At 33.6% G+C, this 21,760-nt stretch overlaps 1 protein-coding gene across 1 annotated transcript; it reads right to left on the minus strand.

Annotated features, from left to right (window-relative positions):
* Window positions 1-224: 224 nt before the first annotated feature.
* LOC137827642 (tripeptidyl-peptidase 2-like) lies at window positions 225-21,755 on the minus strand. The gene is made up of 34 exons (XM_068633857.1): window positions 21,038-21,755; window positions 20,494-20,572; window positions 20,333-20,406; window positions 19,726-19,835; window positions 19,538-19,618; window positions 18,854-18,940; window positions 16,389-16,531; window positions 15,042-15,192; window positions 14,842-14,964; window positions 14,582-14,665; window positions 14,304-14,491; window positions 14,012-14,186; window positions 13,786-13,907; window positions 13,604-13,683; window positions 12,488-12,546; window positions 11,887-12,041; window positions 9,379-9,557; window positions 9,132-9,244; window positions 8,891-9,061; window positions 7,527-7,655; window positions 7,319-7,419; window positions 7,120-7,237; window positions 6,267-6,346; window positions 5,723-5,795; window positions 4,388-4,473; window positions 4,248-4,299; window positions 4,026-4,160; window positions 3,777-3,848; window positions 2,956-3,048; window positions 2,730-2,825; window positions 2,453-2,551; window positions 2,051-2,143; window positions 1,195-1,410; window positions 225-677 (listed from the first exon to the last, which is right to left on the minus strand). The coding sequence occupies exons 1-34, from the start codon at window positions 21,390-21,392 to the stop codon at window positions 519-521; spliced, it is 4,131 nt and encodes a 1,376-aa protein (XP_068489958.1). The 5' UTR covers window positions 21,393-21,755; the 3' UTR covers window positions 225-518.
* Window positions 21,756-21,760: the final 5 nt, after the last annotated feature.

Consider the following 21,760-nt stretch of genomic DNA (forward strand, 5'->3'; position numbering starts at 1 on the left):
TTCAATTTCATTAAAGGCATTTTAGTATTTTGCATACACAATTGGGTGTCAGTCTAAATTAATTGGGTGCAGGAAGAATCAGCCTTTAATTGGTTTGGTTTGGGTCGAGTTGGGTTATCAGGTAACCCAAACCCAATGAACCCTTCTAAGATAACATTTTTAGTAAATGTTTTTTACTTTTATTTCATTAATCAGGGGTTACTTCGTATGTTTCACTCAATATATACTACTAAAATCAACATTTAATATTACAAATAATAAAGAACTTAATTGTAAGATCTCAATATTTGCTTACACTTAAATATGTCCACGCAGTATGGCTTGGGTCTGAATTCAATGTAATATTTGAATTCGGAGGTATCCAACCAAAAAATTACGTATATAAGAAGGAACTATAAACATTGAAAAAAAAACCTGAAAGCCACATTAATTCTGTAATTGCTAATGTCAAAAGGATTGTGAGGCACTTGAATGGAAGATTAGGTCCATATACAATGGAACTTCAGAACGGACAGAGCCTAGAAAGGGGGCAAGCTTGGGGGAAAACGCACAAGCATCCATTCCCTCTCATATGTACAAAAATGAGTCCATCCAATTTCCTCAAGCAAAGAGAGCTTTAGTTCATAGAATTTCTTCTTGGCAGGTTCTGCATCATCTTGAATGATGTCATTCAGTACCTGAATACGGGGAAACAAAGGTTCACATATAATTTATTGGACTCTCCTAATCAATACCATAAGGTCACTAGTTATGGAGCATTAAATATATCCTTTTAAGTGCTTCTAATAAACTGTAACTATGATATAATAAATGCTTCATTTGCCAATAAAAACTTTCCTAAAAGTCTATGATCATCAAAATAAACGACACTTTCAGAAAAGGTAGAAACGAATAACAAACAGCCATTGTTTTACATACTCACCACTTAGGCAGTGTCTTGATTATGTTCAACCATATTTGCCAAAAATTGCGGAACACAAAACATTGTGGCAATCCCTTTTTGGGAGGAGATGGGCATTGGGATCTTGAAAGAATATTTGAGGAATACTAAAGTACATCTATTGTATGTGTTAGGAGTTTGAGACAACTTGTGTCAATAAGAGGATTTTTGTGGAGAAAGGAAACTAAAGATTTTGTTAGATTAGAACTTAATAATGGAAGAAACTACAAAAGATTTTAGCATAAGGAAAAAACCTTCAACGCTGTCCCAAGCCTTTGATTACGCCTCTCGTTTGTCACCAACAGGATTCCATATTTTCTACACTTGACATCAACCAATTTCTTCAATTCATTGAAGTTCTCTTTGAACAAGTCTGGATGAACGTCATCATCCTTGGATTGCTCATCAGTTTTCTCCACATCTTGTTTTGCACCTTCGGTAGCAACTGAAGCCAAGGATTCATCTACCTCCTTTGAGAATATACAAGTCAACTTTTATTTGATAAACAAAAATAATTAAGTGACACTATTATCATAATGGAAATCTTTGACTTATTCTGACATAGTAACATCATACTAATCAAATAAGCTCTTCCAAATTCTGCTAAACACAAGAAGGCAAAAAATGTAGTTTTACATTGTCTAACACAAGTCCAAACTTGAAAAGAGTAGCATTTACTATTTCAAATAATATAGCATCCAAGATTTGAACTTGAGAGGGAAAATATAGAGATCTAAACAGCCTACTAGGTTAAACAAGTTTTCAAAACAAACTAACACTGCAAATGAAGCAGGCAGAACACATTTGTCAATGTATAAAACTTGATCAAGTTCCTTATATCTTTTCATTAAGGTCTCCAATCAAGAAATAATATTTAGATAATCTTTCTAATATTAAAAAACCTGCATTAAAATGTGTTTGATATTTTTAAAAGAACATTCATGTGTTCTTATTTCATTAGAGCAGTGATGGTATGGATATAAAGAAATGGATCCATGTTTTTTTGGCCTTTTACAATCATCTACGCGGTATTTCCCTGTTTTGCATATGTGAATACTATAACTGTTGATAATGTACGCTCATTGCTTTCAAGAACATAAAAGCTCTAACCTTCAAAGACTCAATTTCTGCCAGTGCAAGCCCCTTTTGGTAAAGTGCCTCTGCCAACTGACCACGGGTTGAGTCCATCTCTTTCTTGATTTTCTACAGCGGGATTAAAATATCATTGATTGCCAACAAATCGAAACGTTAAAATCCATGGTGAGAGTTATGTAGTGCCTAAATTCTTTTTAACATTTTATACATTATCAGGGTATAAATGTTTGTTTACACTATCCTGTCATCATTTCAGATCAGACAAACAATTACACAACCAACTTCTGTACTTATAAAAATTCAAGTGCCAAAATCACAGCTAATAATGTAATATTGAAAAATGTTCTGAACAAATAACAGTCACATGTCATGTCAGTCGCAGGGATAACTAAAAGGATAGGGAACATGGATAAGCACCTCTGCTTCCTCGTCTCCTGGATCATTTTTTACTGCAAAATATTTTACTAACTCTTCTTTATCAATACTGTTAATAACCTCATCTGCTGCATCAATTATCTGCAAAGTGTACTCATAATTGTCAAAGAACTAGCCCTTTTATATCATTCACGCATTACTAAATTGAAAAATATTTTTATCAACACTAAATAGCATCAAAATAACCTTGTAAAGGAAAATCAGAGAGAGGGGGAAGGGGGGAAATAATAGTAAACATTTGACTCGGAACAATATGTACCTCTTCATGATGAAGAAATTTTTCTTTGATATAACTTCTGGAAACTAAACCTTCTAAAATCTTTGCAAGCAACGGTGTGTACTTTGGATATTCAGTCTAGAAGGAAACATAAATTTTGCAATTATTTAATTTTAACCTATAATATAGAGAATAAACAGCTGAATACAGTTTTGAATAACACTAAAACAATATATAGATATAGATAGATAGAAAATTATAAACTGACTTTGAGCGAGGCAGACAACTCCTTCCATTCCAAGCACTCTTCATCGGTTCCTTGTTTTACACCGCCAAACACTTTAATTTTTGCATCTCGTACCTGATGGAAAAGTCAAGGCCAACTTAAAAGTACCATTAGGGCAGAAGATATACAATCTCGGATTTGTCTTTCTTTGATTAAATTATCAACCAATATTCAATCTCACATTCAAGATAATAAATGGAAGATTCTACAAAGATGAGTTTTCAATAATGGAATCAACAAATACAAGAATGTTAGAGTTAGGATGCTCATGGATTGGTTTTTTCAAAATCAAGTCTGATCAGATCCAATAAAATAAATTGGATTTAAAAACCATATCCATTTTAACTAGAACAAATTGTTAGAGTTAAATCCATAAGGGTTCTTTTACAACCACCTTATTAAATATCCTTTGGTTGTGCTGATGAATAATATCATTTGAGGAATCTGAGTGATCACCACCTATAATAGGGTTTCCCTTCCCAACTCCTTGTAAGGATTTAAAATCATATTTTGTATTTTAAATATATAATATAAAAAAATGTACATATTAAATATAAAATACAAACATTTATTTTATTTTATTATAATGTCTACACAAAATTTCAACTGAAACAATAACCTATTTCAAAAAATTGAATTAGATAACAATACACGTGCTTAGGCTCACCCATTTTTTTATAAACATTCTTGAGCAAAAATAAATATAAACTATCGCATTTTCAGTCAAGCCAAAAGCAAAACTCATAAGTGAAATATATCATGGGATAAAAAACAAGAAGTTGTTCTGCTAAATATTTGCATACCTCTTGTTCTAACCGTTCAGAAACTGTCTTTTTGGAAGATAAGGAAGAACTTTTTCCCTTGTCCTCGTCAACCTTTCAACAGAAGGTAATGGGACAATATGTTTAGACATTAATGTATAACATACACTTTATAACAGTTGATACATCATCAAGCTTGGTGCTTGTCCAAATCAGAACATATTGGTATAAACAATTACAGAGCACAAAGGAAGACCTTAAGGTGGGTAACTGCATAAGGCAGATAATAACCTTATTTGGGGGAATGATATAAGAAACCCGATGTGACACAGGATGCTTCTCAGGATTTTTACCATTTTGTTGAGCAGCAAATGATAGTTTACCATATGATATTGATCCCACCAACACAGATCCTGGTAGGGAGTTCTGTCGAAATAATACTACAAATATTATTAAATTTTAACAAGACTCCAATGGAGATACACAAAAGGTTGAGCAAGGAGAACAATATACCTTGGGAAGTTTGTCTTTTGGTGGAGGACCAAGATAAAATCCTTCTTTTATACTATCAACAAGCAAACATCAGTACCACCACACGATTTAAACCTTTAAACCTTAAGGAGCTAGGTAGGGACTATAAACCAGTTACATACCCTGGAACTAACGTTGAGGACTTAAAAGAACCATCTCCCATCACTGGACCATCAGGTTCAGAGAAAAAGCATAATGGAATGATGTCCTGGAAACAAAGACATACATAAATGGTAATTCAACAAATATAGAAGGAATCAAATAAGTGACCAGAGCTTTGATGATGCATATAAATTTTATATCTTCCATAAGAACTCCAAGAAATGTGTGTTAATCATGACATCACATTAAGACTTCCTAGAAAAAAAAAAATTAGAACAACTCAAAGAAGCTTCATTCTAATTCTCTGTATTTGAATTTGTTCCAGCAAGAGATCTCCGAGGATCCCTTACTAGAGCATTTGAGTATCAGCCTCTCTTTTCAGAATTCAAAGTCTATTCAGAAATGTATAGATAACCTCACCCTACTAAGTCAATTTTATGAGATTGAGTTAGGCTTAAGAGAAGTTAAGCATGTGTTTTCGAGAGTTGGCAGTTAAACTTGTCGATGCCACAAGGTTGCAAACAAGTTTTAAGGCGGTTATTCGAGTTCGAGTCTTTGGAAGAGGATCTTTGGTGGGGTGTCGGGAACCACTTGGAAGAAGAGGTCTAGACTTGGGTTTCCCATGGAGAGAACTGTTGGCGATAAATTTTTAGTTAGGGTCAATGTTTGGGGGCTGAGTTGACATGGTATTAAATTTGGACAACATTTGGTCCATTAAATGGTCACTTTGAGTGGTGCTTGTGACTATTTGGGTCGGAACTGGGGTTGTTCGGGTTAGGATCAGGGTGGGTTTGGGGTTGTAGAGTTTAGGTGGACCTATATGGTTGGGGGTGCCCATTGTTTTGTGTTGAGGAGGATAACCGATGATGTAAATTTAGAGTTCTTGTGTAGGAGTGCATGCATTGTTACGAAGGACGTAGCATTAATGAAAGGTTTAGGTTTTGATGAGGTTGATTTATTCAAGGAAATAACAAACTCATTCGTAGAATCAAAGGAATGGTTTAGGTTTTGACGATGTTGATTTGTTCAAGGAAATCACATAATCATCTTATTATGTGGGAAGAATAAAAATATACTTTGAATTCTGATAAGAAAAAATGAGTGATACTCGAATGGTACAGTGAGGGGTTCACAGATACCTCTCGCCAGAACAGAATTCATGTAGCAATTCTTCTACTGCAAGTTTATATTAGCCTATGGTGGGAAAAAACTTAATCTTGTGTTTCATCGGATTCACAGGGGAGCTTTCAGAAAACCATTGGAAAAACTTACAATCGTATAATGAAAAATGAGATTGTTGCTAAGGCAAAAGATACAAGGAATGCATAGTCATTCAACATTTGATGTACTACTACCTTCTCTTCTAAATTCCTCTGGATGAATAACACCAGCTGCTTCATCTTTTCCAAAATCTGCACATTGTCATGCCTGAAACAATAATTATATTGAGTATTCTTAAATTTTGGGCTTAGGACCAAAACTGAGTCCATAAAACCAACTTATAAGGTGAATATTGTCCAAAGTTCACAAGTTCTCTTTAAGCCATGTCTCTAGTGAATGTAAGACTAAACTACTACCCTTGAGGCTGCAACTAAGACAACCCCCAAAGAGGCCACTTCAAATGCAGGCTAGAGGTTTCCTCAATAAGGCGGTTCTCCAACAAGTATATAGGACCAGGTTTGATGCGCATCTCATTATCAATTTTTTAAACCCTAAAAATATTACTCTTGTAATAAATACTCCATCTTTCTTTTGCAAACATTAACAACTAAACTTTCAAGTCCTTAGAAAACAGCACAACTGGACTATTCAAAGTTTATTTATGCCAATTAAAGATCAAACACCATAAAAAACAAATATAATTGGTTATCCAGTATATGTGCTGAGAAAGAGTTGTACCTCAAATACAGTTGTAAATTGTATTCTCCCTTGGGAAGTTTTGTAGAGTTCGGATAGGCATCTCCACTTGAATATACTTTCTATAATCACAATTGATAAATATGAAATAAATTACAAGGAGCTTTCTGTTCGAACATATTTGGCATGTTCAATATGAAATAAATATGACATGGGATATTCAGCATGTGTCATTTATATTTCCCTGTAAATAATAGGAAGGTCGTTTCCCTGTAAATACTAGTTTAGAACTAGTATAATGTAATACTGTACACAATTGATAAAAAAATAATTTAGTTTTTTAGTCCATTTTCAAATTTGTATATAGCTACCACTCAATCTTGAAGGACTCTACTTCCACACTTCAACCTTAGAAGGAATTCTTAAATATGCGTTTTTATTTATCTTTAAAATGTTCTAGATTAAAATTAAAAGGTAAAAAAATTTAATTATTATGTCAAACCGCTTTTCTAAACCCTTTTTTTACTGGATTTGGATTAGTTTGACTCGTCTTTAAATGAGTCAATTGTCTAAAATTAAAATACAAGTTCTTAGTTAGACTAATTGGTCTAACACGGGATATTCAACGTCTTATTTGTGTATCATATATAGAGAATATTTTAATGCAATTTTGTTTCCATTTTTATTTCCAGTAATCATGATTACAAGATTATTTTCCTGTAATTACTAGGTCCAGACTAGTATATCCTAAGAAAATATATACAACTTTTCAGTCCTCTTTTCAGTCTTGCTATCCACAGGCCTCAGAAAAGTATCATAAATGATAAACCATTCCCCCTTCCCTCAAACTTTATTCTTTAAAAGAAAAATGGAAATAAAATATCAGAATGAATACCTTGTTTGAATCGGAAATGATGTAAAATTGAGACTCAAATTTAGTATCATATATCCTATTATTTAGAAATGGTATTTGAGGTTTTATTTCAGCTCCATCTTCCAATTTGATCTTGTACCTGAAATTAGAATACTGAGAACAGGTCATCTAAACATTGCAAAGATAAATTAAGTACACAAAGGAATTGATAACTACACACGTTAACGTCAATGCTAGTATCTGCTTTCCAGAGGGGAGTTTGTCACGATCACTTGAAAGTGAACTAATCATAGCATCTATTGGTCGATAGGGGACCCTTATCTGCATTTTTTTAACATAAATTAGGACAATAAGTTAAAACTCATTACTGTTCCACATCACAAGCATAAAGGAATAGGACAAAAAGAAGTTGAGTTTTACAAGATAACCTTATTTAGAATTCCTACAGGTGCAAGTTTCTCAGATGCCAGTAGCGCCTCAGCATCAATTCTGATTGGTGCTTCACTCCCATCAAGTACAATTTCCTCTTGATTGACTTTTATACCATGAAACATAACCTGAAAATTTATATAACTAAGCAAGATTGTACCTTCAATGAAAAATCAATGGAATTTCCCATTCAATTCTTTGACCAGAAGTTATGAGAAAAATTACACTCACAAGAAAACAAGACACCCTTTAGACACAAAAGGTGCTGAACTTGAAGGGGAGTTTATTCCTTCAGAACATATGACTGTATACAAAACATAAACACGTATATTTCCACATCTAAATTCTAACACAAACAATTTCTTTAAATGTTAATTACAAAGAAAGTTCATCAGTATGCTTTATAAGGACATGCCTGATTTTTCCACTAATTAATAAAATTCTACTTAAACTGCATAAGCCAAAGAAAATGGGAAAATTTGAAAACCATAAACATCATTGTGTTCAAAATGAAGGGAAATTATGCCCTGCTTGAAAATTAATTAATGTACTGGGTCATCAGTACTTTTCATACAACCATTCATATCAAAGAAGTACTGTTTTTTATAGTGGTTACTGATTATGCAGACCATTGTCCCTCTAACTCCCTTTGGACAGAGGAGTCATTTATAACTAATTTAGACATTTATTGTCTGCCTTTGGCCATGTTATTTTCTTTAATTACTAATCTAAGGGACATAACTAACCATCTTGGATTTCAATCGAGTCGAGATTAAATTTCAGGTGATAATACCAATCAAATTCCAAACAGTTTGACGCCATCTCTTCCCATGAGATATTTTTTTGGCTTATTAATGTGGATTACGAATAGTAGGTTACTATCTGATTGAAGAAGAATGCTTTGGGAGGTGGCTATCTTGTCGGCATCTCTTCAGATTTTCAGTGTTCTGAGCTCACGGGTACTTCAAGAATCTCCTTGTTATGGACAAAGGGATTAGAGAGCTCTCTTGTAATAATGTTTTTAGAATCATTATTTTTAGCATCTTCTCTTGTTTTATGGTCGAAGTAAATTTCTTCTTATTATCCAAAAACAGAAAAAAAAAAATAAAAGAGGCTGAAATCTCCTCTACATTTAGTGCCACACACAGCAAAAAGCTCTTGATAGCCATTATGAAATTAATAAGATGGTGTAATAAAGGGGTTAGATAAATTCTCTAAACCACCAACTGAATGAATAGGAAACAATCATTACATAGTTTGACCAATTCAAAAAAATAGGAGATATAAATATTTTGAGAGCAAAAGTTACCCACATATCTGTGAGGGCAAAAGAATATCATTGTATAAACATGAATGCTGTTACCTCAAGATCCACCCTGGTGGTTTCATGACTGCCAATGCCACTTGACCAAAACTGAGCTATGACTAGTTCCAATGTCTGACCACCTACTACCCTAAAGGTGAAGCTTTTGGTAGCAGGAGAAAAAAAAGTTATGACATTCCTCCGTGCAAAAGGTCTTCGCAATGGACATATCTAGACATGGTGAGCACGTCAAAAGAAGTTTCATACTTAATCTACAATAGTTTCAAACTGCAGATTGTACCTGAACAGTGTGCACAAAAAATCTTCGAACTGTATCAAAACTTGATGCTTTCATAGTTGCTTCAATCCAAGATGCACCATTTGGCACTTCTATATACTTCCTCTCAACTTGGCCTAGTGAAGTAAGAAATTAAGTATTGGTTTTAAAACTAAAGAATATAAACTAGACCAAAACTGCAAAAGCACTGAAAAATGATTTAAACGCACAGATTTCTGGAAACATTTTCAATCTAAAGGTAAAAGAGCACCTGGCAGGAATAACATATTTGAAAATGAAACTACAGGATGTCTGTCAGTTACAGCCATGGGCTTGGTTACAGTAATTGGAATTCTGAAAATAGGACCACGCCATGGTGCTTTGTAGTCAATACCATAAAGCTCATAGTAATGCAGACCATCATTTAAATTGGTAGGATCCACAATTATGCTGAAAAAAGAATATAATTCATATGTCATTGAGAAAACAAAAAAGAATAGCAACTCTGTTATATAGTGCATGTCTTGGTTTATGTGCATGTGCATGTTTATGTTACTAGTTGCTGTTCATTCACTTCATTGTAATTTAGAATGTTTCTAACTTAGTCAATCAGCTGTTTTTCTGATAGAATATCTGTTAGTAGTGCTGCAACTGTAAGATAATTAGAAGCTTGCTGAACAAGCTTAAATCCTTAACAAATAAGAATCAGAAACCTCCAGCAAATCTCATAATAGATTGTCAGTTTTATTTCTCTTACTTTACAGTTGAAATAAATGCAGAAAAGAAGCATGACTATTGATAGGAAAAGTATATTTTAGCAGAAAAGCTTAAGAATGATGGATGTGAAAGATTGGAGATCATAGTATAACAATTTCAAGAAAAATAAGTTGGGATAATGTATATTCATCATGGAGGCTTTTTTTCTCACATAATGGTTACCTAGTTTGTCACTGTAAATGGAAAGTTCATGTTACCTAGAACCTGTTTGGACCAGCTTCTTTAAAAAAGCACTATTAGGAGAGAAATATACGAAGAAAAAAATGAAAATGACTTCTCTATTAATTAAAATTAGCTTATGTACAAATTAAAAAAAAAAATATTGGAGGAACTACATGAGAGAACTTTTACAAATTAGTTGATGTATAAGTTAATTTAAACTTATGGAGATTTTTTTTTCTTCATATTTTTTCCCCAAAGTCCTTTTGAAAAAGCTCATCTAAACATGGCCCTAATAGTTCTTTAAGACAAAAGTTACAATAGCATATAATAAACAAAGCTTCACAGATATTTCAGACAAAGAGATATGTTCATGAACAATGCTTTTATGGAAAATAAATGCCAAAGCCATATACGTAACATCTTTAACCCTAAACATTACTAATATTAACCCTATGGTTAACTTTGTTTATTATAAATGTGGTAGCAGAGGAAGAATTCGCTTTTAAATTACTTAAAATATACGTATTAAAATGAAAATAAAAAAAAATTGGATCATCAATTATATGGTTATTACATATATAAACAATTAAACATTATCATAATGTTGTATCAATACCATCCCCCTACCACACACTAATACTCGTTTAGATTAGAATAGAAAAGATGTGCTGGTTTGTTTGGTTAGATGGCTAGAAAATAAGGAAAGTGGAGAAATTTCTTTCTAAATTTCCGTTAGTGTAAAAACGAATGAAATGGAATAAATAAATTGTGAGAAATATATTTTTATGTCTGCTAAAAATATTAAATTAAAAAGTATACCCCATTATATTTCCTAACATAAAACTATTTATTATTTTAAAATTTGTTATAAGAAAATATTTAATGTTTTAAGATCATTTCCTCTCCTTTTCAAGTCAAAATTTGGGGGGAGTTTTTTTCACGTGGGTCCTATAAAAAATTTCCTCCTTACTTCTCTCAAACAGACAATGGAAATTTGGTATTTCATCTTATCTTCACCTTTTGGTTTCCTTCCTCTCAATTTCCATAGAGAAGAGTGTATATTCACATATACACAATATGTATATGTAACTCAATCCAAATTATCCAACAATATTCCCAAATTTTCTACTCTTTTATCATAATTTAGGTTAATTTGGCTTTAGAGATCCAAGGATAATTCCTACATATAATATAACTAAACTATAAATACATGATAAAAACTTCGTTTACAGTTTTTAATTAGCCTTAGTCCACCTGTGTTATTGGGCCTAATAATTAGGATTGGGCCTTGTTATGAGGGAAGCTACAACTAGCTGTGGGCAAATTCATCCTACACCCAACCATTTTGAACCAGCACCCTATACACTTTTAAATTTCCAAAAATACCCTTCATTCTGAAATTGGAAATAATACATTCCGGAAAAGCAGATCCAGAAGAGATTATTGTGTTTTGAAAATAAAAATTCAGAATAGAATTCAAATTCCATTCTGGAAAAGCAATCCAGAATACAAAAAATACATTCTGGAAAAAAAATCCAAAAACATATTCCGGAAAAGGGGGTCCGGAATGTATTTTTATCTGTATCCCCATTTTATTTAAGGGTATTTTCGTCGTTTCAAACTGAAATTGGTTGCAGGTTCAAATTTGATATGGTGCAGAAAGTAATTGCCGTTGCTACTTCTTTGTAAAAATTCAGTTGCTCATTCATTCTCAGATATCTATCAGTCATACATTAATGTATTTTTACCCCTAAATCAGAAATTTTCAATAAATATGCCCAATTGAAAAAGTACACACACACTGAGAATGAAAGGATATGATAAAGGATAGCTGACTAACTTGAAGGTACGGCCATTATGAGTGAGCAGTAGATACTCGGGGGCTTTCACAACTGTCTCATCTGATGAGTGTAACTCAATGAACTCCTCAAACATAGCCAATTCCTCAAGCTTGTTGGCATCTTCATGAAATTTTGGATCAACTTGCACCGTCCACTGTCAATAAGTGCAACACATTATAAACAAAATTACCCCTTCAGAGCACAAAAACAAAAGAACAAATGCAACAACAACAAAGGTCTTACCCCACTAGATGAGGAGATTCAGATACATATAGATTTGATTACACACATTAAATATGCAATTAGAAATCTCAAAGCACAATTACCAGCATAAGAAAAAACACAAGACTCGTCACTTTTGTAACACCCCTCCAACAATTTCCTAACAAAATATCAGCAAACACTACTTTTTTTCTTTTATTGACCATATAAGCAAGGTAAATCAGTGTTTGTCAAATCAAAAAATTCTTATAATTCTTCGCCAGCATGAAAATTAGGTACATCCAATCCAACTATCAGTCATTGATTATTTGTTTTATCACAATCCTATCTTTATTCGATTCAACAAGACTTAAAACATAAATGTAAGAATGATCTTACCTCCATAGGTTGTCGGCAATCATTAGCCTCCCTCAAGTAGATTCCCCGTGACCAAGGCTCTGCCATAAGCAATCATATAAAGTGATATAATTTTGACATTTAAAGTATATGCTTTTACGAGTAAATCATCTTCATTTTATTTTATTTTTTATTTTTCTCACTCCAATAGTAATTAAGCAGTACTAACACTGTAACTCGTCAGTTTTATAGCATTACTAAAACTTGACAAAGGTGAAAGACATCTGTCCTATTTACAAGTCACTGCCAGAAATACGTAGCCATGCAAAATTTATTGAGAATGCTTGGTTATACCAGTTTCTTTTTGGCCCATTATTCTATTTCTTTGAATTATAAGTTAGATTGACATGAGTTCTCCACCTGAATTATAATATGAATTTTAATTTGTTAACAATATAAAAGCAAACTAGACCTAACTGTGATCAAATAATTAGGGGATTACAGAAACTAATCAACCAAATAGTCAATTGGATAATGTACACATGCCCAAAAGCTGAAGTAGGCATATGAGTCATCGTATAATCAAGATATTTACATTTATAGTGATTTTATGAAATATCCATAGATTACAACAGTAGCTTGGTCTTTTTTTTATGAGAAATTATTCTTGAGATAGCACTTGCAGTGACACCAATCACACCTTTATATGGGCAGCAATGTCCCCACTGCATCCAAACAAATTTAAACTTTATAGGAATGATGACGCATAGTAAGTGGTGTAGGTAGATGATCTCCTACTACAGGTTCCATGCAACATTTGGACATGATATAGTTAAATAGTTTTACTGGGAATTAATTGTTTTTGTTAATCATACCAATGGTGACTCGGTGAGACTATATTAATCTTAGGGTAAATGATGAGATTTACAGCCCTTTTAGCACAGTAAGAGACTTTCCAACGTTTTTCTCCTTTGTGCACCATTGAAATTAAAAAAGTCTTAAAACTTACAAAAACTGCACATGCTTCATATTTTACACGTTACAACAAGAACAAATATCAGAATGTCAACAAGCTTCATAATTGTACATGACTAAACGCATAATGGAAAGTCAAAAGATACCAATTTCCTGCCTCTTGTTTCTTAGGAGTAAACTCACTTGTTTTTCCAGATTTCTTGACCATTATTTGGTAACTAACACTTGGAATATTTTGTGACTGCTTTATATATTCATAACACCTGTCATCGATTATTTGATTTAAGTCAATAACAAATCTTACATAAATTAAATACCATTTAGTAAAACTTCCATGAAAGCAAATACTTGTAAAAATATTGTACTTGTCAACTTGCATAAGCCCTTGTCCAGTGGACAACTTATCCTCAGGTGAACCACCAATGGGAACAGATGTATTCTCAAGGGCCTTCCTCACACTATATGGACTCACAGGAATTCCCTCAGCCTGCATGTGGAACACACACACATCACAAATCATCGATATGTATGCAAACTGCATAGTAAAACCAACTGAAACATACAGTCTAAATAAGAATCACGTCCAAGAACCTTCATTGCACTTATGAGCAATGCAATTCCACCACAGGCTGATGGTGATGCCATTGATGTCCCATTCATGAGCATACGCCGTTGAAGAGTCCATGTAGGAACAGGAGCAACTGCGCAACCAGGAGCACTTACAGAGACACCAACATCTCCATCAGTTGTAGGTCCGCGGCTAGACCTGTAAATATTTCCATAAATCATGTAATGAAAATGATGCAAACCTAAAAGAACCAAGTAAAAGATAAAAGGATATAAGAAGCAATCCAATTTTAAATTCACATAGAATAGAAAATACCATGTGTATTCAAGCCCATCGGAAGGAGGTTCAACAACAGAATGAGCACCAGCAGCCATTGCAGGAGAAACATAAGCTCCAACACCTATAATATTTGAAGATGTACCACCAGGGGCTCCAACAGTGCTCAATGCTGGCCCACTATTACCAGCACTGCTCACAAATATCAGTCGATGCTTGTTTACTGCCTAGATATAAATCATCCATAGGTTAGAGAACAGTAAATAAAAAAGGAAATATATAACTGGCCCAGTTAAAAAGGAAGTCTTAGAAGATACTTCATTCACAAGGTCAACGAACCGTCCATAGTCTGGCAGTGAAGTAGGCTCACCATAACTCATATTGATAAGATCACATTTATGCTACAAAAGAAATGAGACAAGGAACATCACTACCACGTAATAATCCATGTCAAACATTGGAAAATTATAAAACAAAATTAGTTTTGTCAAACACAAATACTAAAGACAAATATTCATCAAGTATTAAAATATGCATGATAGTAATACAATGAAGAAGAAAAAAATATTTGAAACACCTCCACAGCAGCTATCATTGCCCTAGTCAGACCAGTTCCAGTTTCCATTGAACCTAAGCGAGAGTCCCCAATTTTACAAGATATTAATTGTGCTCCAGGTGCAACTCCATTCAACAAAGGTTCCTACCAACATACTTTATATTATAATGTATCATGCTTTCCATAGGAATTTCAATATATGGATAAAACTATATATGTACCTCTGGGTGGAATGCAGCAGCTATACCAGCAACATGAGTGCCATGAGGGGAGCAATCTGTTACCATACTTAAGACATTTCCATCATTATAGACATTCACAACATATGTACAAGCATCTAATTTGCTGAAGATACCATACTTCTTCTCAGTCCTGAAAAGTAAGCAGGAATAATTATTATTCAAATCATTTTAACTTTTAATACCTAGCACACTGATTCGAACTAAAATGTCAATTGCTCCAATAACTAAACCGCATTCATTTGTACAGTGCCAATTGACTACTTACTTCAGAAACATATATCAAGTATCAACAACTACAATAAAGATGAGAGGAACCACGCATTTTTCCTTCTTAATTGTCAGGTCAGGTTACTTATTTTCTGGAAAAATAATAATTTTCCCAGAATTATTTGTGATTTAGAGATGAAAATGTGAGGTGCTTTGGAACAGCACCTATTGAAGAGGTGATTGACAGAAATAAGAACTTGGGATTAAAGTGGGTTGATCATGTGAGAAGGCCAACAGCTGCTCCAGTGAGAAAACTCACAAAAGTAAATCAAATTGATAGTAGTCTAATTAAATAAGACTTGAGGAAGATCTAATAAAACATTAGGAGAAACTATTAATAAACCATTATAGAAATGGTTACCAAAAAATAATAAAATTAAGTTAAAAGTTATTGTTGATAGAAACCAATGGCACATTGTTCAAGTAGCTGTATAGTGTATTAAGGTGTGGTTGTTATTCTTGTTAAATTTTTGTTCACTGAATGTCATAAAAAAACAGTTCAAAATATCATGTAATGTGTACATTAAAAAAAGTTCAATTTTCTCAGAAGCAAGAAATGATTTAAAAAATAACAAAACAATTCCATGTATAGCATGCAAGTCCTGCTCAACATTTATTGAGCTTCAGAAGATACTTTTAGTCCTTTAAAAACTATAAATCAACGGAAGACTTGATAATCATCAAACATATTCCTATTAAACATGTACATCATTATGCAACAGATATACCCTTTACAATCCTGCTAAGTTTTTTTGAAGTGAAAGCAATGCAACAAGAAAACAAAATTCATAAATAATTGAAAGGACAACACACTTTATTTTCAATGCAAAGAAAAAGAGTAGAAAGGGGACAGGGGAACAAAGAGTCACTTCATGAGTTCGTGACAAACAGAATGAGCTTTAATTAACTTGTAATGTGTAATTATGTAGGACATGGGGGCGATAAGCAATAAATCCATTGCCAAAAATGAGTATCTACCAATTTCACAATACTTTTGTGCACGAAAACAATCAACTGAGATTAAAACTTCAGGAAAATGATATCAGCAACCAAATGTACCTGTAATTAGTTAAGGGTACAAAGTTAGCAAGTTTCCCACAGTCTGGATCATCCTCAAGACTCTGTGTGTCAATTGCAACCCTCCAAACCTCTCCATCATACCAGACAACAGCATCTATGGCAGGCCCTTTATCATCATAAATCTAAAACATATAACAGCATTGCCTTTTTGGTAAGAAAACTAAACTGACTAAATCGTGAAGGTAAGTAAAAGGCAAAAACACAAGTTTAGAAGAACTTTTCAACAAGAGATAGAGATAAAGAAGAAATTGTGTTTTTGTGAAGAATGAGTGCTTCCAACATTGTCTCACATAGCAACAAATGCTTTATAAAAATATTATCATTGCTACTAGCTAGTTATGAGCGTCACTAACAGAAGTGGAGATACTATTGAAAAGTCATCTTAACTGTGGTCTCCCTTGATCCACCATGGTTGCAGCCTCGAGAGGGTGGAGGAGTAGTCTCACATTGACTAATAAAATATTATCAATGTAATCCTTATAGGGCTTGAGAAATCCTCATCTTACAAGCCATTTTGTTGGGTAAAGCCAAGTCCAAATGTAAGATGCCACACATCAGGCTCATAACTCTAGACAAGAGGGAGTGTGCTGGAAAACCACATTAAGTGCAATCACCGCTAGTCACCTTTAATGCAACATCTTTGAGGGCTACCTTAATTGCAACTCGAGGGAGTGCCTTTAGTCTCAGACGCTGACTAGAACTATGAATAATGTACTCCAGTTCTTATATGGCTGGACAGTCCTCACCTTACAAACCATGGGTTGAGTAACCTTCACCCCTATGAACCATCATAAACTTATGGATCTTATAAAGGATACAATGGTCCATGGTTCCCCCAGGGTTTAAACTTGAAAGAACCTTTTCAATATACCACATGCAGCTCATGTAAATATTGGTTTTAGCACGTGTTGATATCTGTATAATTTGATTAAAAATAGCATTTATTAGAGGTATCTTTGCACATCTACTGCAGTCAAAAAAATTATGTGGGTGGGGTCAACATTTTCCATACAATAACAAGACCTAAAACAACCATAGACCTTAATAAGTAACCACAGAACAACTACCTTCACCCCCCTGGCATAATCACTAATGTGACTTACAAAATCACCAATTCACTACAACTATCACAGGCAGGACCAAAACAATCATAGCAATTTACATCCTAGTTTTATTTAAAGCAGTATCGACGAGTGCATGAATGAAAAAGAGCAATACATAAAGAGAAAATATGTTTGCTCATAAAAATAGTTCTTTAATTTTTTATTTTCTATTTCTTGGACTCGTAAATTGTAGGATTTATTTCCTTTAATTTCTTTGTAATTTTAGGTACAAATAGTAATTGTAATTTAGGTTGCAATTGGGCTTTAATTGAAATTCAATCAAACCCAAATGGAGAGTTTCAAACACTTATCTTGGAGATGGAGATGGAGCTTCATTTGCAAGTGGTCTTCTCCAACTTTATCTTTTTTTATTTTGATGACATATTCATGTGCTAACTCTAGTTCTATTTCTATCTTCACGCCACCTCTTCTAATGCATTCAGTCATGTGTCCTTATTACAATTTTAAGTTGTTTCTTGTTCCTTTGTGTTCCTATTGATCTATGTTGTTTTTGGGATTGAGTTATTCAAGTTCATTTTATGAAGCAGAGAGTATTCAGTATAAAAACCCCTTTCTTTTTTGCTAATAAAAACCCCACGCATTGTCATCCCAACTTAGTGAGAAACGTTACTGTTACTAGCATTGCCAAACCTAACAGTGTGACAACATAGACTGCAAAATTATTATGACACCTATCCCTTGGGTATTCTTCAATTACCAGTTCTGAGAATTAATGATTGTATGAAATATATCAAAAATAGGCATAGCAGGAGCAGATGGTATTTATTTATCCTGAACAACCCTAAAATCACTAAAACCGAGAATAAAAAAAGAGAGAACATTAGTTCTGTTAAATTTAGAGTGCATGTTAGTAACGTGTCAAATTCAATTTAAGTTCACATTGCAATTATGATGTAAGTTAGCTTCCCATTAGTGTCCTTGTTACTTTATAATTTACTTGGTCATAATCACACTATAAAAAGAGATCAGTGTTCAGAGCATAACACAGAATCTCATCTAAACTTCTTCACAGCTCCTCAATTCCTCTCCATAACCATTATAGATGCCCCCATGAAGAAAGTCATAGACCAATACCCAAAGTGAAGGAAAGAAAACAACTGTATCCAATCAAAAGTTCAGGGTACAATAATACATCATTCACCACGAAAATGATACCATATTACCCACAATATAATCTATCAAACATCAAAAATATGTTCAGCAAACAGAGATTCAGAATGTCATATAACTAAATGGATATTGGAATAAAATACAGATTTCAAGAAGTGGAAAAGGCAGCAATATACAGAAAAACAGAAGTTCATAACATGTTCATCCCACCTCAGATTGCTTCTTTAGAAGATCAAGCTTATTCTGAAGGTCTTCACGAACCCTTTTAAGATTAGCTTCCTCCACCTTCTTGTGTTCCTAGAAAAGAAGATACATCAGATTTTGAGCTACATGGAATACAAAGATATAATGGAATGCAAACAAGAATATTATAACAAGAGAAGGCTTTTATTTTATCTGTTCACAAAGTTATAAGAAATATAAACTGATAACTAAACGACAAAAGAAAGATTTCATCCTTTTACATGAGTGACCAAATGGAAATAATCACGCTTCCCACAATGCTAATATAAATGCAATAATTTCTTTCTCCCCTTTATTCTCTTCTACTTTCAAGGGTATGAACCAATTTTTCTGTCGGTCATAGAAAGAGGAAACAAGAAAAAATGAAACTGAGACATAATAGAAAATGTACATCTATCACCAAAAGGAAGGAGAGTACCCTTTATTTTTCCAAAAACCATATTCATGTTATATGCATATAAAACAAGAAAGAAAATTATAAGAAAACAGGAAATTCATGTTAAAAAATTAAGACAGCGCTTGCAGCAGCTTGCTTCTGAAATATTTAATGCCCGGTGCCTACTAAATAAAATGTTCAATTGTTATGAGTAGATCATACGTAGAATTGATATAATGGTATATATAAGAAGAATCAAGCAAATTTTACAAAACCTGATCAAAATCAGCAAGCTGCTTTACAGCCTTTGCAATTTCCTCCTGGTTTTTCTCATCCCATTTTTTCTTTCTTTCTTTCTGCCAATGATTAAATTAGGAGAAGAAATAAGGAAATTAAATCTATAAGCCATAGGTATTAAGTACAAATTGCAACTATAATAATATTTTAAAATGTCCAATTCTACCTTCAAACGAGAAGTCAAATTTTCTGTAAAGAGCTCATAAACCAATTTATAACCCACATGCCAGTCACCAGAGGGATTTTTCCATGAAGTATTGATGACCAAAGATGCCCCTGTACAAATTTTGGATGAAGGTTTAAACACGGACAAGAACTTAATGCGGTTCATATTCTTTGATTTAGGAGAAGGTAGAAAGAAAGTAACAGAAAAGAATGATTAAATATTATAGATACTTTCATAGTAACAGAGTATAAAACAAAGCTAAAAAATAAAACAGAATAGTTGAAGTAGGATTAAACTCATAACTTCGTCACTTCATTTAAGTATTAAAAATCAAGTAGTCACTGCACATATATTTATGATTTGACTTCAATCAACTACTTTAATTTTATTAGTCATTCTTTTCACAATAAAAAACTAGAAGTGTGAAAAGCCCACGATTGTCACTTCACATTCAATGAAGAATTTAAAAATGATAAGAAGCTAGAAGTCATCACAAACAATACAAGTAAAGATCTGAAGTTTGTTGTTCCAATATCTAACTACAAAGTTGAAATAGAACAATATATTGAAGAATCTTTCCCATAGTTTATTCCTTGCTAGGACTAACCAGAAGCCCCCAAAATACAACCATCCGCATCAGCCTTTACCACCTTTGAGGTATCAACGTCTCCGCTTCCAGTGCTGGAGGAGGAAAAAGTATCATTGCTTATCAATAAATCAGTAATACAAAAGCAGATAAAAGTTCAACGTCAATTAGCTATTTCTTACCAATCAATAATATCGAGAATTTTTGGTTTCCCATCTGAGGTAACCTGTAATCCAGCTGCAGCCGGGTCTACCCCAGAATCTGCAAACATGCGGCTCTTATGATTAAAGTAATTTATCATATGAAAACAAGTACATCATTTGATTATCAGAATACAAGCCTAATAGATATTAGTCCATGAAATTTTTTGAAAGAAACAAATTAGATCAGCACTATGCCTGTGACAGTACTACGTGGTGAAATTGCATCTATGAAAAATTTTAATCATGCAATACCTCACCAAATTTTATTAATAAGTAAGCAAAGAAAACAGGTATGATTTAGTTATCAAACCAACTCATTGTGACTCCTCGCACAAGTCTCGTTCAATTCAGCCTGAAAATAATGCTCAACAAAACTCCACATCAAAGTTCAAACTCAGCCCCAAAATGTTCTTCAACCAAATACGCAGCCACCCAGTACTCAAATTAGAACATCAACACCAACCCATGTCCAATACCCACCACATGAACAAAAAAGGAGGATCTTTGTGAAATGGGTACCCACCGAAGATTGCAATGAGAGCACCGCGCCCGTCGTAATGTGGGTGAGCATTGAGGAAACGGTCAGCGCCAATCTCCGTCTTGGGCATGAGAGAAGCCAGGAAGGTTGACTCGTTCAGCTTGGAATTGCGGAAAGAGGCACCGTTGCGGTTGTTGTTATCATCGCCGCCACAGCGAGAAGTACAATGCATTGTCAATGCATTGGGGACAACCCAATTGCTTCTTCTGAAGGAGGAACTGCGAGTGTGTTTCCTTCTCGTGGTGTTGAGCTTTGTCTTTGTTGTGGGGTGAAGAATGGTGGTGAGAGAGTGAGAAGACAATGAGGGGAGTCTGAGTAAGAGTGTGTGTTGGTTATGCATAACGAGATGAAGGAGAAAGGGTGGCAGTGAATGAATTGAATGGTAATGGTGTTCATGCACTCATCTTAGATAGATAGAATGGGTAGATGTGATTTGATTGGTGCCATCTTATATGTTTTTGGGAAATTACACACCTTTGTCACTTCATTAATGTTTATTACCATTGTTTTACAACTCACAAATGGCATAAGAAAACCTTCTGCAAAAAACTTGTTCTAAAATTCTAAAATCAATAAGTACTGTTATTACAAAATTAACTGAATGAAACGCTAAATAGAAAACAGCGTTTGGTAGAAGAATTGGGCGAGAGAGATCATGATTGTGTGAGAATGGAGAAATAGTTATATTTATATCCAACCCTGCAGCGG

The sequence above is a fragment of the Phaseolus vulgaris genome, chromosome 7 (genome assembly GCF_000499845.2).
Source record: "Phaseolus vulgaris cultivar G19833 chromosome 7, P. vulgaris v2.0, whole genome shotgun sequence".
Taxonomy (NCBI): Eukaryota; Viridiplantae; Streptophyta; class Magnoliopsida; order Fabales; family Fabaceae; genus Phaseolus; species Phaseolus vulgaris.

Bases quoted from the DNA above. Each gene is read 5' to 3' on its own strand.
- LOC137827642 (XM_068633857.1), bottom strand. From the start codon at position 21,392: ATGCATAACCAACACACACTCTTACTCAGACTCCCCTCATTGTCTTCT. The intron at 7,238-7,318 runs GTGTGTAGTTAT...TTCTAATTTCAG, and splicing joins ATACTAGCATTGACGTTAAC to GTACAAGATCAAATTGGAAG. The intron at 678-1,194 runs GTTTTTTCCTTA...CCCCGTATTCAG, and splicing joins GGCTTGGGACAGCGTTGAAG to GTACTGAATGACATCATTCA.